The sequence below is a fragment of the Chiloscyllium plagiosum genome, chromosome 26, assembly GCF_004010195.1.
Source record: "Chiloscyllium plagiosum isolate BGI_BamShark_2017 chromosome 26, ASM401019v2, whole genome shotgun sequence".
In the NCBI taxonomy this organism is placed as follows: domain Eukaryota; kingdom Metazoa; phylum Chordata; class Chondrichthyes; order Orectolobiformes; family Hemiscylliidae; genus Chiloscyllium; species Chiloscyllium plagiosum.
The window spans coordinates 27,503,014-27,518,109 of NC_057735.1; the positions used below are offsets into that span (position 1 = coordinate 27,503,014).

Sequence of the window (15,096 nt, forward strand, 5' to 3'; positions counted from 1 at the left end):
GTCAAACTCAGGGATGTTCAACAGATCAGAATTTAAAGAGCACAAGTATCACAGATGTGAAACTAGTAGAGATTACACACAGATGAATTTGAAAATGAGGTTGAGAATTTTAGAATTAAGGCATTACATAAACAGAGATATGCCCCTCCAGTATGATATAGGTGGGATATTGAAGACAGGATTCTTTCTGTGGCCTTCCGGTGCCAATGTTCATGTAGTCTCTAGATTCATTCTTGCATAATTTCCATACTTCCGAGGCAGAAAACTGACATGTCCTTTTCCCAACAAGTCTGACTGCAGGATGGCCTGGAGATCACGTGGTGCCAAAGAAAAATGTTCTTGCCTCCAAGACGAACCCAATGTTTGATGAGACCCTGGCTGCTACTGTGCAGAACTCAGCCATATTCCATTATAGATCAATCCATGACAGAGTGTGCACTCATCAGTCCTCTTGACCAAAGCCTGCATTTTCTCTTGTTAAGGCTAAGACCTGTTAAAGGTAAGCTGTATTGTAAACAGTTATAATTTTTAGTTCTGTGCTGTCCTGCACATTCTTGACAGCATCATTGATTAATATCTAATGTCCCACAGTTAACTTTGTTACATGCACTGCTACTTATTATTTCTGTCCTCTTCCCATCTTCACTTGCCGCCACCTATACTCCAAATGGATGACTGACAAAGGAGTCTGCAAGAAACAAGCCTGGGACTTCAGTTATACCTTAGACATTGAACTTGAAGGAACCCAGGAAAGACAAGTTAGCAAGCCATGTTTATTTGGTGGGCTGGGGTGGGAGTTGTTGTAGTTCCTTTCGATACTTTTTACAGTGTGATTTGTTATTTTTAAATTGGTTGTGCATTTGATTTACATTCTTTTTAGAATGATTTTTAAATTCTTTGAGTGCTGCAATTGATGTTGCCCTGTGTCCACTCAGCAGCAAAAATGCCACTATTCAGACTTTTATATCTAGTTTGTTAGATACTGGCCAAACGTGGGGAATCTCCCTGGTTAGCACCAGAGACTGTAACAGTTACTGCATACAGACTGGTAACATAATGATCATTTCCAGCATGTTGCACCATGACAGGCTCCTTGACTAGCATAATAAAGCAATGGTAGAAATTTGAAACAAAACTCATATTGCTGGAGAAATACAGGTCTGGCAGCACCTGTGTGGAGAAAACAGAGTTAACATTTTGAGGCCAGTCATGCTGCTTCAGAATAGAACTCAGAAACTCTGTATTCTCCACAGCCATGCCTGCTGAGATTCTCCAACAATTTTTGTTTCTGTTTTGACCTTGAGCAGTATCAGTGGCACAATGTCTAATACTGGCTCAAAGACTAATTACTGGAACAATCACCAGTATTACTGATGTCAGGATCAATGTTATCAACGGGCCCCAAATGTCATAGGATACTGGTTTTTCATTGGCCCAGAAGAACTGATTTTTCCCTTTTGGTGGTTTCATCTCTAAAGTTAAATTCATACAAGAGCCTGATGTCACTGAATTAAATTTAAAAAAACTTAACCTAGTTGAGTGCTCAGAAAAAAGCCCTTGCTAACTTGCCAGCAACTCACCTAATGACCCACTCTGTGCCATGTGGTGAGTTGGGCAATAAGAGGGCAGGCAGCATCAAGAAAGGGACCAGAGTGAGAGGGAGGAGAGCAGTGAGGGAGGCAGCCTGCACTGAGAGGGACCAGAGTGACAGGGCAGAGAGCAGTGAGGGAGGCAGCCTGCACTGAGAGGGACCAGAGTGACAGGGAGGTAAGAAGAGTGCACTGAGAGGAGGCAGAGTGACAGGGAGGAGAGCAGTGAGGGAGGCAGCCTAAAACGAGAGGGACCAGAGTGATGGGGAGCGAGAGCAGTGAGGGAGGCAGCCTAAACCGAGAGGGACCAGAGTGATGGGGAGCGAGAGCAGTGAGAGAGGCAGCCTGCACTGAGATGGATCAGAGTGATGGGGAGGAGAGCAGTGAGCGAGGCAGCCTGCACTGAGGGACCAGAGTGGCAGAGAGGGAAGAAGAGTGCACTGAGAGGAGGCAGAGTGACTTTGAGGAGAGCAGTGAGGGAGGCAGCCTGCACTGAGGGACCAGAGTGACAGGGAGGGAGCCTATAGAGGGGCGGGGCTACGCTGGAAGGGGGCGTGCCGCTGCTGTCAGCGCATGCGCCTTCGCCTTCGCCACTTCTCGCCACAGAGAGCATCATGGCGACTGAGAAGGTGCTGGATCGGAGCTCGGACACAGCCACATCCTCCAGCTATCGATACTTTCGTGTCCGGCATTTCCACTTGGAGCTGCAGGTGGATTTCGAGCGGAGGCAGCTGCAGGGTCGGGAGGTGTTGGATCTGAGCTGTGTCCGGCCTGAGGGCGGGGGTCAGGAGCTCTGCCTGGACTCTCACTCCAGTGTCAGTGTGCAGTCGGTGTCGGTGCGCTGCGGTGACCCAGAAGGCCCGCTCCAGCCCGTGTGCCACAAGGTCCAACCCTTCACCAGCTATGGCTGCACCCTGGTGCTCGCCTTACCCCGCCCGTGCCAAAGTGGTGACCAGCTACAAGTGGTCATTGACTACACGGCCACCGATGGACCCGGGGTGAGTTCCTGCTCCCTTTTAGGTTGGAAATAAATGGTATGTTTTCCTTAGCATTGAAGCAATGATCACTAATTTTGTTGGCAATGAATACTCTGAGCATTGAAGGCGGTTAGAGGGAGTTAACGTGCAGATCACCCTTTTCTCTTGGCTGCACTTTTATTCATTGCAATCTGCTTATTCGCTGCTCACGACCTTACAGTGTGGGGTCTGCTGTACTTTGGGGAGACGAAACGCAGACTGGCGACCACTTTGCGGAAAACCTACGTTCTGTCCGCAAATATCGCACCGAGCTGTCAAAACAAAACCCTGGAAATCTGCAGCAGTAACAGCTGCTGGAGAAACTCAGCAGCTTTAGCAAAATCTGGAGAGAGAAAACAGCATTAATATTTTGGGTGCAGTGATCCTTCTTTAGAATTGATAGGTAGGACAAAATGGTAGATTTGCAGAAGGGGGAGGGGGATGGAGAGAAAGAGAGTGGAGAATGGGATAGTTGGAAATAGAAGCCCAGAAAGAAAGAGAACAGCAAAAGGGATGGATAGTAAGCCAAGGAAGGAAAACAACGTAAGTATGGGGCAGTGGGTTGGCTGAACTGAAAGCAACCCATGTGATGACAGGGCCTGTGATGTGTGTAACGATATGATAAAGAAGGGTCTGTTTCCATGCTGTACATCTCTATGACTCTATAATGTTATCAAACTGGATATTTAGACTTGAAGGTCCCAAGATGGAAAATGTGATGCTGTTCTTCCAGCTTGCTCTGGGCCTTGCTGGAGCACTGCAGCAGGGTCTAGTCAGAAATGTTGGCCTGGGAGCACAGTGTGTTGAAGTGATAGGCAACCGGAAGCTGGGGGTCGTTCTTGTAGACACACTTGGAAGTTCTGCAAAGTGGTTATCCATTCACCATTTCATCTCCCAATCATAGAAATCCATATTATGAGTGAATACAATAGTCTTGATTGAGTGAAGTGCAGGTAAATCACTGTTTCACCTGGAAGGTGTGTCTAGAGCCATCGATAATGAGAAGGGAGGAGGTAAACAGGCAAGTACTGCACCTTCAGTGATTGTATAGTAAGGGGGTGTGGGGAGGTCTTGGGAGTTGAGGAAGAGCTTCCAGTTGCCACTTCAACACACCACTGTGTTCCTTCACCAACATTTCTGTCTCAGGCCTGCTACAGCAAGGCTCAACACAAGCCAGAGGAGCATCGTATCTTCTGCCTAGGTACCTTAACAGCCTTCAGGACTCATCGTTGAGTTTAACAATTTCAATGTGAACACCTTCCTCCGTGTTCATTACCCGCCCCCAAGTCCTGTTCTGTATAGTTTGCTCTTAGCACAGCCAACTCATATTTTCACCAGGAAACATGCATAATATCCCCCATTCGGGTGGGTAGGAAAGATCAAGATAGGGGGAAGACATTAGGATTGGGGGGATGACGAGAACAAACTTTACATTTTCTGCCTTCCCCTATTCTTTCTCTCTCTGTTCCCACCCCTGCTAAGCCCCATTTGATTCCCATTTCACTTCCACTTCCATTCTGCACATGTGACCTGCAGACATTGCGCATGACTCAATGATGTTGAAAGTCACTGTAGCCATGGGCAGGTGCACCGCAGGTCCAATGTCAGCAGATACTGTCTTTCAACTAATTTCACTTCCTGTTAGCACCCATTTAGCATTTAACTGTTTCTTGGCTTATCAGTAATTTCTTTGCTTTATTTTCTCTCCCTTTATCCCCTCTCTCTTCCTTGTAACCTAGGCTGCTGAAAAGAAAAGGGTGCGAAAGGATGTCATTCTGTAACTCATCAAATGTAATTGATTTGCTCAGAAATGAGCAACAAAACACACACATTAATGCCTCTGATACTTGGTTCTGAAAATGCTCTTTGTAGGGTCCAAGAAATAATACGAGAAAAAGCCTAGTACTGTTCGTCAGGTCTGAACTTTTGGCCATCCTAGAGTTGGGCAGTGTCCTGATGGCAGCAATAGTGTACACTAGTTTGGTGATATTCCAGTTCAAGCAGGATAATAAACTGAACAGGACAGATGGATGGGCCTGGAAATTCTGAAAAGCTCAGCTATTTGGTGACTCGTGGGTATTGTTGGATTACACATGTGTTTCTAACAAGAGCCACTGAGACAACTTTATTCTGAAAGGGCAAATGTCGCTTGGCATGTCTGAGTAGTTTGATTAAAAATACTTAAGGGTGTGGCAATGTTTTATTCAGCGGGTAAGCTACTGAACCCCACAACTTTCAGGTGAATGTTTCCATATTTAATGTTGACTGAATTATGGCCCTGGCAAAACACTGATTAATTTTGCAATTAGAAATGTACATAACAAGGAGTTTGCAACATTACATTTAAGATTATGGTTAGCAAGTGATTCTTTCACCAATTCTTATCAAACCACTGGCCTAGTTTACGCAAAAAGGACAATGACTGCAAATTTGAACTGGCTGTTTTACATACTGGATTGGTAAGACTTTCAATTTAAGCATTGCTGTCAGAACACATCATTCTTTTTGGGTCCCCTGAGTAGCATCAGAATGATGTGACTACTAAGCCAACTATCCTGCACCATGGAGACACAATAGGATTCAATTAAAATCTGTCACTAGAAATGCAGAGACCTTTTCTTGCCTTAAAATAACAGGGGTAGAGTGGCAATCTGACTATAATGGTAATTCCTGGAAAATCAAGCCTGTTTTTAAAAATTATTTTGTGTGGCATTAATTGAACAAATACTATTTTGATTTGGAGTAATCGTAGTTTGGATAATTTCAGTTTTTAAAAATTGTTATTGTCATGTGCCCGGCATGTGATACTGATGTGTTTCATTTTAAAAATTCTTTGGTTGGAGTCCGGAAACCACATCACTTAATGGATCTTTGCAATCCTTCTCAAAGATTAAAATTTTTATTCCACTTTCAGAATTCATATTTCCAAGCCTAGCTCAGGATCTAAGATCAGATTTGTTATAACATCTAACACAGATACAAAGCTCAGCATGTTTTCTGATTATTGTAGTTTTTTTAATTTTAAAGGAAATATGCCTGTTATGTTAAATTTATCTAATGAGTAATTTTTCCCTTTAAATTTCTTGTATAGTTGTCAAAAATGTAGTAAGATAATTTCCCCGTGACTGTGTTAAAAGTTTGAAATGAACATATTTTCGTATAGTTGTATGAAGTCTAAATGGTTCCAAAAACATTGTTTTGCGTTGAAAATACAGATACAAATGAAAGCTTTAAACATGGCATGAGAAAAGAAACACTCAATTCAACAAATCTGCTCTTCCGCAGATCAAATGCAATTTTATTCTATCATGATCTCTGCTTCACTACAGAGGTTGATCTGGAGGAAGGATTGCATAGAGTCCTAAAAAGTAGTGAATGAAAATATCAAATTTCTGTTCAACTACACTTCTCCAATATTTACTTCTGCACTTCATGAACATGTGCGCCACCCACTTCTTTTGCTGCTTATCCCTGTAAACTTCGAAACCAGTTTAGTAAACTTTGGTACTGAAATTGCACTATTGATTACTAAGTTAAATTGTTTGTCTGAATTTCTATGTTGTGACTTTATTATGGGCATTAATCAAATTATTTTAAATATAATATCAGGGAGAGAAATTTCAGAAATTATTAAATATTTGTATGTTAGGAACATAATGGCAAAAACTTTGGGACTTTTTATTAAGCTTTTCATGTCTGAATATAGGTAAGTTTGGAAATCTGATGTTTTGTAAGAATCAGCTAAATTAATTTAGCATATAAAGAACAAAGAAACTTACAGCACAGGAAAATGCCCTTCGGCCCTCCAAGTCTGTGCCGATGCAGATCCTCTATCTCAGCCTGCCACCTATTTTCTAAAGATCTGTATCCCTCTGCTCCCTGCCCATTCATGTATCTGTCTAGATACATCTTAAATGATGCTATCATTCCTGCTTCTCCCACCTCTGCTGGCAATGCATTCCAGGCCTCCTCCCCTTCTGCATAAAGAACTTTCCACGAATATCTCCCCTAAACTTTTCCCACTCACTTTGAACTCGTGACCTCTCGTAATTGAACCCTCCCACTCTGGGGGAAAAAGCTTCTTGCTATCCATCCTGTCTATACCCCTCATGATTTTCTAGACCTCAATCAGGTTCCCCCCCCCCCCCAACCTCCATTTTTCTAATGAAAATAATTCTAATGTATTCAATCTGTCTTCATAGCTAACGTCCTCCATACCAGACAACATCCTGGTGAACCTCCTCTGCACCCTCTCCATAGCATCCACACCCTTTTGATAGTTTGGTGACCAGAACTGTATACAGTATTCCAAATGCGGCTGAACCAACTTTAACATGACCTGCCAACTCTTGTACTCAATACCCCATCCAGTGAAGGAAAGCATGCGTATGCCTTCTTGACCACTTTACTGACCTGCGTTGCCACCTTCAGGGAACAATGGACCTGAATGCCCAGATCTCTCTGTACATCCATTTTCCCCAGGATTTTTTCGTTTACTGTATATTTCCCACTTGAATTTGATTTTCCAAAATGCATCACCTCGCATTTGCCCGGATTGAGCTCCATCTGCCTTTTCTCTGCCCATCTCTCCAATCTATTTATACTCTACTGTATTCTCTGACAGTCCTCTTCACTATTTGCTACTCCGCCAATCTTGGTGTCATCTGCAAACTTGATTATCATCAACCGATACCTTCCTCCAAATCATATATAATATATCACAAATAGCAGTAACACCACTGGTCACAGCTCTCCATTTTGAGAAACTCCCTTCCACTACTACTCTCTCTCTCCTGTTGCCCATCTATCCATCTAGCTAGAACACCCTGGACCCCATGTGACTTCACCTTCTCCATCAGCCTAGCATGGGGAAACTTATCAAACGCCTTACTAAAGTCCATGTATATGATATCTACAGCCATTCCCCAATCAATCAACTTTGTCCCCTCCTCAAATAATGCTATTAGGTTTGTAAGACATGACCTTCCATGTACAAAACCATGCTCCCATTACTGATAAGCCTGTTTTCTTCCAAATGGGAGTAGATCTAATCCCTCAGTATCTTATCCAGCAGCTTCCCTATCACTGTTGTTGGGCTCACTGGTCTATAATTACTTGGAGTATCCCTGCTACCCTCCTTTAACAAGGGGACAACATCAGCAATTCTCCAGTCCTCCGGGACCTCACCCATGTACAAGGATGCTGCAAAGCTATATGTTAAAGACCCAGCTAATTTCTCCTCTCGCTTCCTCAGTAACCTGGGTAGATCCCATCCGGACCTGGGGACTTGTCTATCTTAATGCCTTTTAGAATACACAACACTTCCTCCGTCCTTATGCCGACTTGACCTAGAGTAATCAAACTGCTATCCCTAACCTCAACATCCGTTCTGTCCCTCTCTGTGAATACTGATGCAAAGTACTTGTTAAGAATCTCACCCGTTTTCTCTGACTCCACGCATAACTTTCCTCCTCTGTCCTTGAGTGGGCAACCCTTTCTCTCGTTACCTTCTTGCTCCTTATATGTGAGAAAAAGGCTTTGGGAATTTCCTTAATCCTATTTGCTAAAGATATCTCGTGACCCCTTTTAGCCATCTTTCTTCCTCGTTTCAGATTGGTCCTACATTCCCGATATTCTTCCAAAGCTTTGTCTGTCTTCAGCCTAGACCTTATACACTCATCCTTTTTCCTCTTAGCCAGTCCCTCAATTTCACCTGCCATCCACAGTTCCCTAACCTTGCCATTTCAATCCCTCATTTTCACAGGAGCATACCTCTTCTGGACTCTAATCAACCTCTCTTTAAAAGCCTCCCATATGTCGAATGTGGATTTACCTTCAAACAGCTGCTCCCAATCTACATTCTCCAGCTCGTGTCAAATTTTGGTACAGTTAGCCTTCCCCAATTTAGCACTCTTCCTTTAGGACCACTCTCATCTTTGTCCATGAGTATTCTAAAACTTATGGAATTATGTCACTATTCCCAAAGTAATTCCCTACTGAAACTTCAACCACCTGACTGGGCTCATTATCCAACACCAGGTCCAGTATGGCTTCTTCCTGAGTTCAACTATTTACATACTACTCTAGAAAACCTTCCTGGATGCTCGTTATAAGTTCTGCTCCATCTAGACTTCTAACACTAAGTGAATCCCAGTCAATGTTAGGAAAATTAAAATCTCCCATCACTACCACCCTGTTGCTCCTACATCTTTCCATGATCTGTTTACATACTTGCACCTTTATCTCACATTCACTGTTGGAAGGCCTGTAGTACAGCACCAACATTGTTTCCGCACCCTTCCTATTTCTGACTTCTGCCAATAAGATATGCATCTTTGCATTATTCTGTACTGGCAGCTGCTTAGAAGCTAGCAGAGGGCACAAGAGAACAGGTTTTCCTGGTTTGATGTTAAACTTTTATGCAGTTACTGATCACACTATTAAATGGGGGGGGGGGAGAGTTTCTCATTGCTGATCTGACAGCTTTTCTAAGGCAATTATGATCATAGTTAAGAATTTTTGTTTTGTCAGCTGTTTCTGAAATTAAAGAGGAACTGAACTTTTTTAAGGTATGACATTGCCTTATTGAAAGGACTATAGGCATCTCTCTTCATTAGAGACATATAACTTATGCACAGCTTGGAGAGTAACTGCTCTACATGTTGGCTGAGGTGAGGAAGTAGCCCTCTGTTAACTACAACTGACAGTACAGGGATTGAACACGCACTACTGGCTTTATTCTGCCATCTAGCCATCTGAGCTTACCAACCCCTCATTATTTATTAGTGAAGGTGAGTGGGATGAACTGAAGACATTTTTTTAAAAGACCAGTTTGAATAGTTGTATTTAATAGTTCAAGCCTTGAAGTTAACATTGATCACTCTGGGTGTTATTGGTGACCAATTGATTGATCGTTGATTATTGAAACTTGGCAGATGTTGATTGGAGTAGGAAATTCCTACATTACAGTAGGTCCAAATGTAACCAATTAGTAAAAAAAGCAGTGGAAATTTTAAAAAGGAAGAGGACTAATTGTATTTTGACAACACCTTTCACAAATTGGATTGTCCCAAAGTACTTTACATACTTCTTGAAATGTAGCCAGTATACAGTCGTTTTAACTATAGCTATACTCAAATTGCCATGAACAATATTGCTAAAAGCTGAAGTCTATATTCCACAGTATTTTGGCAGTATTTTTCTAATTTACAAGTTAACTTATTTCTTTGCATTTTGCCACTCCAGATTTCCTGGCTTCATCCAGTACAGACTGCCAACAAAGAGAAAGCTTTTCTATAAAGTCTGGCTTTCCTGTGCTGAATAGGTCTTTTTTCCCCTTCTTCCATACCCCAGCCAGGAAGAGCACATACTCTGCTGCTGTGCAGGTAAAATGCTCTGTTTCTGTATGAATACAGCTTGTTATTGCATTATTTTTGTTAGGTTGTTTGGCTGGACCCAGAACAGACAGCAGGAAAAGTCAAGCCATACCTCTTCACTCAAGGCCAGGCTGTCTTGAACAGGTCCTTCTTCCCTTGTTTTGATACCCCTGCAGTTAAGAGTTCTTATTCCGCCTCCATTAAGGTAAGACCTACATATTAACTTTTCCTCTAAATTTAACTAAGCTCAGATAAAGAGGGTTGAAAACTGCAGAAAGATACCCAGACAGAATTCTCAAATAATTTGATATTACTCTGAAGGCCTGTGTGTGAATTTCAAAATGAAAACATTGAGTAATCTTACTCTAGAGTGATACAATTTGACCTCTTAAAACAAGTGATTAATGATTCAAGGAGTTTTTTTTAGATTAGATTACCCTACAGTGTGGAAACAGGCCCTTCGGCCCAACCAGTCCACACCGACCCTCTGAAGAGTAACCCATCCAGTCTCATTTCCCTCTGACTAATGCACCTACTACTACGGGCAGTTTCGCCTGGCCAATTCATCTGACCTGCACATCTTTGGACTGTGGGAGGAAACTGGAGCACCCGGAGGAAACCCACGCCGACACTGGGAGAATGTGCAAACTCCACACGGACAGTTGCCCAAGGCTGGAATCGAACCTGGGACCCTGGTAGTGTGAGGCAGCAGTGCTAACCACTACATGTTTCCAACTGGGAATTTTGATTTTTTTTTCTTTTTTAATTCACTGTTTTAACACTGAGAAACTGCTGATATGAGGGATACATTGAACATGTTATTGGTGTAATCTTTTTTCTTTCAATGATGCCATGATTTGGAATATTTACTGATTGCTGTCCATTCCATACCATTTATTGAAACAAGCTTCGTGACAGCGAAGGGTAGAATCTACTCAAAATGTCTGCTTTAAGATTTCCTGTGTATAGCAGATTTTAAGCTGATGACCATGGGAAATGATAAACCAACCATAGTTATAGTAGTTAAATATTCAGATACATCAATTGCTACACAATATATAAATTTGATGGAGTGACACAGTGACGTTGGAATGAAAAAGACTTTTGTACATTCAACCAGATAAAGAGCGCATGAATGATGTTGTCAGGGCCGAACAAATTTATATGATTGTGCCTGCACTGCAGTTTGGAATCCAGGAATTTAAAAACCAAATAGAATTGCAGTTGTCTTCACAGACTGAATATTCAGCTCACGCCATTTCAAAAGCTCGGAAGACACATGCGCACACACACTAATTCAGCTTGATTATTTATTGGATTGATTAATTCAATATTTATATATCCAAAAAAATCATAATTTCGCTTTCTGTATAAGGCAGTAAAAAAAACTACAACACCAGCATTGAGGCCAGACACTATTAACAAATGCCAGATCCCATGCTCTAGTCTTTCCACATGTTGGTTGTTTCCTTGCTGAAGTGTAACATTCTAACATTGCCAACGGCCTGGCAGTGTGCCCAGTTACTGAAGTATACCTTCTATTCACAACAAAAGTGAGCTGAATCTAGCCTGACTAATTGATGATCTATTAGTCTTGTAATTTCTGGATAAGAAATAGAAATATTTCTCTTGGACAATGTGTGAATGTTTAATATCACTGTCACTTATCTTTTAGGTTCCTAAAGGCTTTAGAGCAGTTATGAGTGCAACTAACTGGGATCACGATGAAGAGGAAAACATATTCCACTTCAAAATGCAACACCCAATTCCTTCATATCTTGTTGCTTTAGCAGTTGGTGACATTGTCTCTGCTGATGTTGGACCAAGGTGAGCTCATCCTCTGTCTAGCTATTTTGTAGTGGCTAGAGTTTCAAGGATGAGACATTTTTACCAAGTGGTGAATTCCAACATTGGGAAATTAGAAATCTGCTATTTGAACTCTTGTTTCTGAATTTAATGTTGAAAGCAAGAAGTGACTTGTTAGATTCACTAATGGTCACTTCAAGTAAGGTGCTCCTGACATCAGACAACCTTGTGAGTTTCTGCACAATCTGGGTAAAAGAAATTGGAATTGTTAATGTTGGACTTTTTTTTGCCCAGCCTGGTTGAAAATCCAAGAAGATGCCCGATTTGTCATAAGCAGCTTACTCCAAACAAGTCAGTTAAATTTGACAAGATGTTTTAAAAGCAGCCAATCACAATGCTACTTGCTCTTAGCAAGTGACAGCCACTTCTGCCTAGTCCAGCTCTCCCACATCTGAGCAACCTAGAGAAATACAGATAGTGGGGAAGATGGAGGAGTGGTTGAGTGAGGTGGATGGGAGTACAGAGGGCATGAGTAAGTGAGTTGGGGGAAGCAGGGGTTGGGGCAAGGGAGACGAAACAGAGATAAAAGGGGGTGTGGGAGCGAGGAGAGAAAGCTGGTTTCACTGTATGGGAGTGAAGACGTCTGGAGCTTGGCTCAAAGCTACATGAGTACAGAACATAACATTTCTACAAAAACTTTAAAAACCTGTTTCCTATGTTTATCTGTAATAGTTGAACATTTTATTGACATAACAAATGTTACTATTCTGCTTTATTGCCATTTGTTTGCTGGCATGTGGGGTCATGTTAACTGATGCATGAACGTAATCTAGCCAAGCCATGTTATATTGTAAATATGACTTTGTCCTATGTATTACATGCATAGACTTCGTTGAATGTTGAAATACTGGATCACTTTGATTTTGTCCAAATGGAATGGTCTGCAAAAGTAGATAGGAAGTAAACAGAAACTAAAGTTTCAAATAACTTCAAGTCAAAAATTTCCACCCATTTGAAATGACCCAGAAATGTGCATTTCATGACAGATCATCAAAAGTGATTCCTTGTCACCAAAACTTTTCAAACTTCTCTTTGGCACGGTAGCACAGTGTTTAGTACTGCTGCCTCACAGTGCCAGGCAACCAGGTTCAATTGTAGCATTGGATAAATGTTGGCATGGAGACCTCTGGGTGCTCCATAGGCCAAAGATGTGCAGGATAGGTGGATTGACCATGTTAAAAATAAATTGCCCTAAAATATTCAGGGGTATGCTAGTTAGGTAGGTTAGCCATGGTTTAAAAATCCCATGCGGGGTTATGGAGACGATTGGATCTGCGTGGGGTGCTGTTTGGAAGGTTAGTACAGACTCGATGGACTGAATAGCCTCTTTCTGCACTGTCAGGATTGTATGATTCTGTAGCACTCGCAATGGAGTTTAAAAGTGCAGAGAAATCACTTTGTTTTCTTTTTGCCAGTATGTAACAGTTAACATACAACTTAATTTCTGTCAGTGTCAAAATGAAAGTTCTTTTCCTTTTGCTGAACAGGATATCACATTTATTACAAGAAGTAATTAATAATGATGAAGGGGTAAATTCATAGCTTTTCACTGTCAATGAGGAATGCGAAAAGACTAAGCAGTTTTTGTTTTTCAAAATTATGTCCTAAAAAAAATTCCTTGCAGTATTCCTTTAGTCCAGTCGTCTTTTTTTGTACCTATGACCAATAAAGTGAATTCTGATTGTATTTGTTTCCTGTTATGTCATGTGATGAGGCCCACTGATTCTATAAAAGGATTCAAATGTAATGAAACATGAGGCTTATTATAGGACTGCAGGTGTTATTTGGCAATACCATTTAATTAAAATATTCTGTTTCTACATTTTGCATGTGCACTGACTGCTATGGTAACAGGTATGTGGGAAATGAGGAATGCAGTTCTTAAAGGGATGCAGCATTTTTACTTTGCTTTGGGCTTAGGAGAAACCTCCACCTTTTAGAATTGGTTATTTGAGTGAATGTAGTGTCTCATGTCAGGTCATTGGGTGTGCTCTTCTAGACTAAGGAAGACTATTAAGGTTGTTTAAATGGGAGTGTGTGTTCCGTTTTAATCAAGCATCATGCCCATAATACAGTGAGATGCCACCATTTCAACACTGAAGTGTTGAATTTGTATATCATACAAAACAGGCTTTTAGAGCATGAGATCAGACTTTTAACAATCTTTACATTCTGATTAGAGGCCAGCAATAGAAAAGGGTACAATGAGAAAAGGATGTTGAATAGATTGATAAACTGCTGTCAATTTCTGTGGAACTTATGGTTATATCATTTGGTTTATTATAATTGCTTCTATTGTCAAAAGGGATGCATTAATGTTATCTACAAGTGGCAGGAATCTGAAAGAATTAATATAGATTGAAGTGACAAGACTGAGGATTTAAGGGAGCAGCGTGGTAAGAAGAGGGTTGTCAATATAAAGAACTATAGTTTATACATAATATTCTACCTTATGTCTGTAGGGAAAGTTTAGGAAAGCATTATAAGAGATGGGATTTATTATAATCTAGTGAGCAACAATTTGATTGGAGATGGTCAACTTGGTTTCATCAAGGGCAGGTAGTGTCTCACAAACCTCATTTGAGTTTTTTGAGAAGATGACCAAGCATGTGGATGAGGGTAGGGCAGTTAACATGGTATACATGGGGCTTCAGTAAAGCCTTTGGTAAGATTCCACATGGTAGGCTATTGGAGAAAATACTGAGGCATGGGATTGAGGGTGATTTAGCAGTTTGGATTAGAAACTGGCTTTCTGAAAGAAGGCAGCAAGTGGTGGTTGATGGAAAATATTCAGCCTGGAATCCACTTACTAGTTGTGTGCCACAAGGATCTGTTTTGGGACCTCTGATGTTTGTCATTTGTATAAATGACTTAGACACAGGCATAGGTGGATGGGTTAGTAAGTTTGCAGGTGACACTAAAGTCAGTGGAGTAGTGGACAGTGTGGAAGAATGTTGCAAGGGGACTTAGTAAACTGCAGAATTGGGCTGAAAGGTGGCAAATGGAGTTGAATGCAGATAAATGTGAGGTGATTCACTTTGGAAAGAATAACAGAAAGGCAGAACACTGGGTTGTTGGAAAGATTCTTAGTCGTGTGGATGTGCAGAGGGATCTTGGTGTCCATGTACATAAATTCCTGAAAGTTGCCACCCAGGTTGATGGTGCTGTTAAGAAGGCATTCGGTGTGTTAGATTTTATTGGTAGAGGAATTGAGTTCCGGAATCATGATGTCATGCTGCAACTGTACAA

General features: G+C 41.4%; 1 protein-coding gene across 1 annotated transcript in view; it reads left to right on the forward strand.

The window, feature by feature from the left end:
* Positions 1–2,172: 2,172 nt before the first annotated feature.
* LOC122563208 (arginyl aminopeptidase (aminopeptidase B)) overlaps positions 2,173–15,096 on the forward strand; it is a 37,223-nt gene continuing 24,299 nt past the window's right edge. Inside the window, exons 1-3 of the mRNA XM_043716769.1 lie at positions 2,173–2,587; positions 10,046–10,186; positions 11,657–11,808. Coding sequence (XP_043572704.1) covers positions 2,204–2,587; positions 10,046–10,186; positions 11,657–11,808 — 677 coding nt within the window. The 5' untranslated portion in view covers positions 2,173–2,203. The remainder of the gene's footprint in view (positions 2,588–10,045; positions 10,187–11,656; positions 11,809–15,096) is intronic.